Source organism: Bison bison, unplaced genomic scaffold, assembly GCF_000754665.1.
Source record: "Bison bison bison isolate TAMUID 2011002044 unplaced genomic scaffold, Bison_UMD1.0 scf7180017848213, whole genome shotgun sequence".
In the NCBI taxonomy this organism is placed as follows: Eukaryota; Metazoa; Chordata; class Mammalia; order Artiodactyla; family Bovidae; genus Bison; species Bison bison.
The window spans coordinates 1-1,920 of NW_011478786.1; the positions used below are offsets into that span (position 1 = coordinate 1).

Consider the following 1,920-nt stretch of genomic DNA (forward strand, 5'->3'; position numbering starts at 1 on the left):
CTGTCCATCACCAACTCCCGGAGTTCACTCAGACTCAAGTCCATCGAGTCAGTGATGCCATCCAGCCATGTCATCCTCTGGCTGTGTTAATGTTCTATAGTATATTGCATGCACTATCCAGTAAAACCATTCCTCCTGATCTTTATCTTTTGTGACTTTTTCTTACTCTATTTTCATGTATGGCTTCCCCAGCATCTTTTCTCATAGCATATCTTCCCATGTTTAAATAAGAAATAAAGTTCATGTACTAGGGACTCTTTGGCTGATGGGAAATCATAACCAAAAACAAGTAAGACAGATTCTATCTTCAAAGAGCTTATGGAATCATAATGTTTTAGATCTGCAAGGGCCTTAGAACTTATCTAATGACCCCTTTCGCCTTAGAGATGAGAGAATGGGGTTCCAGATGGATTAAGTTCTTCTCATACCATTGAGAGATAGAATCAGGATCTCATTGCTCCAAGCCCACAGCACGATTCTTGGGTTTTGAATCTGCTCATAAATTGTTGGCATCAGAACCTGAGGCCCAAAATAAATGCTGTAAATGGGTTTTTAAAAATGCTCAGTTAAGAGTGATCCAATTGTTTAAAAGCAAGGAACAGATAGCACATCACTATATTTTATAAATGAACATTTGGACACACAAAATTTTTTAAGTTGCCAAAGGTCGTAGAATGAGATCAAAATGATTTTCCAACAGCTCAGCATTCTAGCCCCTACTTGACACAGGGTCATCTCAGGAGTGCTGGCACTGCCCGGGGTCACATCCCCTCACCCTGTGTCACACCCATCACCGCCCCCTCTACGTAGCCACCATGCCAGGAAAGGCAGCCCTAACGCAGAGTGCACATCTGTGTCTGATTCCAGGAGCAGCAGCACTGACTGGCGCGGTGTCCCACACAGTCTCCACAGCCGTGATTTGCTTCGAACTAACGGGTCAGATTGCGCACATCCTACCCATGATGGTGGCTGTTATCTTGGCCAACATGGTGGCTCAGAGCCTGCAGCCCTCCCTTTACGACAGCATCATCCAGGTCAAGAAGCTACCCTACTTGCCTGACCTTGGTTGGAACCAGCTCAGGTCAGGGGCACCAGCTGGAATTAGTTCAGATCTGATGGGGTGGGGGTGGGAGGTTCTGAGATTGAGAATGAGGTTAGGGTTGATGTCTGGATGCACTGCTTTTTTTACTTATTTTTATATTCCCATGTACTTAATAATTTTAAGAGTGATCAAATGCATGGTGAAAACCTCATGGGAGGAGTGGAAGGGACAACCAAGGACAGGCACATATGGTGGGGCTAACCTCCCCGGTGCTTTCTCCCTCCATAGCAAATTTACAATCTTTGTTGAGGACATCATGGTACGGGATGTGAAGTTTGTTTCAGCTTCCTGCACATACGGGGAGTTGCGAAACCTGCTCCAGACCACCACAGTCAAGACTTTACCACTGGTTGAATCGAAAGGTCAGTGGGAGGGAAGGAAGCAGATTCCTGGGCTAGTGACCTGAACAAAGGCGCCACAGAAGTGCAGGCAGTACTGGGGTGAGCGCTTGTCTGTAGGGGCCACCCAGTCTGCTACAGGCCACCTGGCCCCTGCTCCTTAGCGAACATGATCCATCATCTTCAAGGAAGGAAAAGCACAGACCACAATGCAGGAAGACAGTTAAAAATCCAGTGAAAGAAATACAGTTGATTCTCATTATTCCTTGTAGTTATGTTCTAAAAACTTGCCATGAACACTGAGTTAGGGATACTGTGCTTACGAACCTTGTAGTTCAGCTGGCAAAGAATCTGCCCTCAATGCGGGAGACCTGTGTTCGATCCCTGGCTTGGGAAGATCCCCTGGAGAAGGGAAAGGCTACCCACTCCAGTACTCTGGCCTGGAGAATTCCATGGACTGTGTAATCCATGGGGTCGTAA

General features: G+C 46.4%; 1 protein-coding gene across 1 annotated transcript; it reads left to right on the forward strand.

Moving 5' to 3' along the window:
- Positions 1-43: 43 nt before the first annotated feature.
- LOC104992002 (chloride channel protein 1-like) lies at positions 44-1,836 on the forward strand. The gene is made up of 2 exons (XM_010844711.1): positions 44-1,081; positions 1,331-1,836. Exons 1-2 carry the CDS (start codon positions 816-818, stop codon positions 1,506-1,508), a joined length of 444 nt encoding a protein of 147 aa, XP_010843013.1. The 5' UTR covers positions 44-815; the 3' UTR covers positions 1,509-1,836.
- The last annotated feature ends 84 nt before the right edge of the window (positions 1,837-1,920 follow it).

What these genes read in the sequence shown, in the direction of transcription:
- LOC104992002 (XM_010844711.1), top strand. Translation starts at nt 816, where the DNA reads ATGCCAGGAAAGGCAGCCCTAACGCAGAGTGCACATCTGTGTCTGATT. An exon ending in CTTGGTTGGAACCAGCTCAG is followed by an intron (nt 1,082 to 1,330) that starts GTCAGGGGCACC and finishes CTCCCTCCATAG; the next exon opens with CAAATTTACAATCTTTGTTG.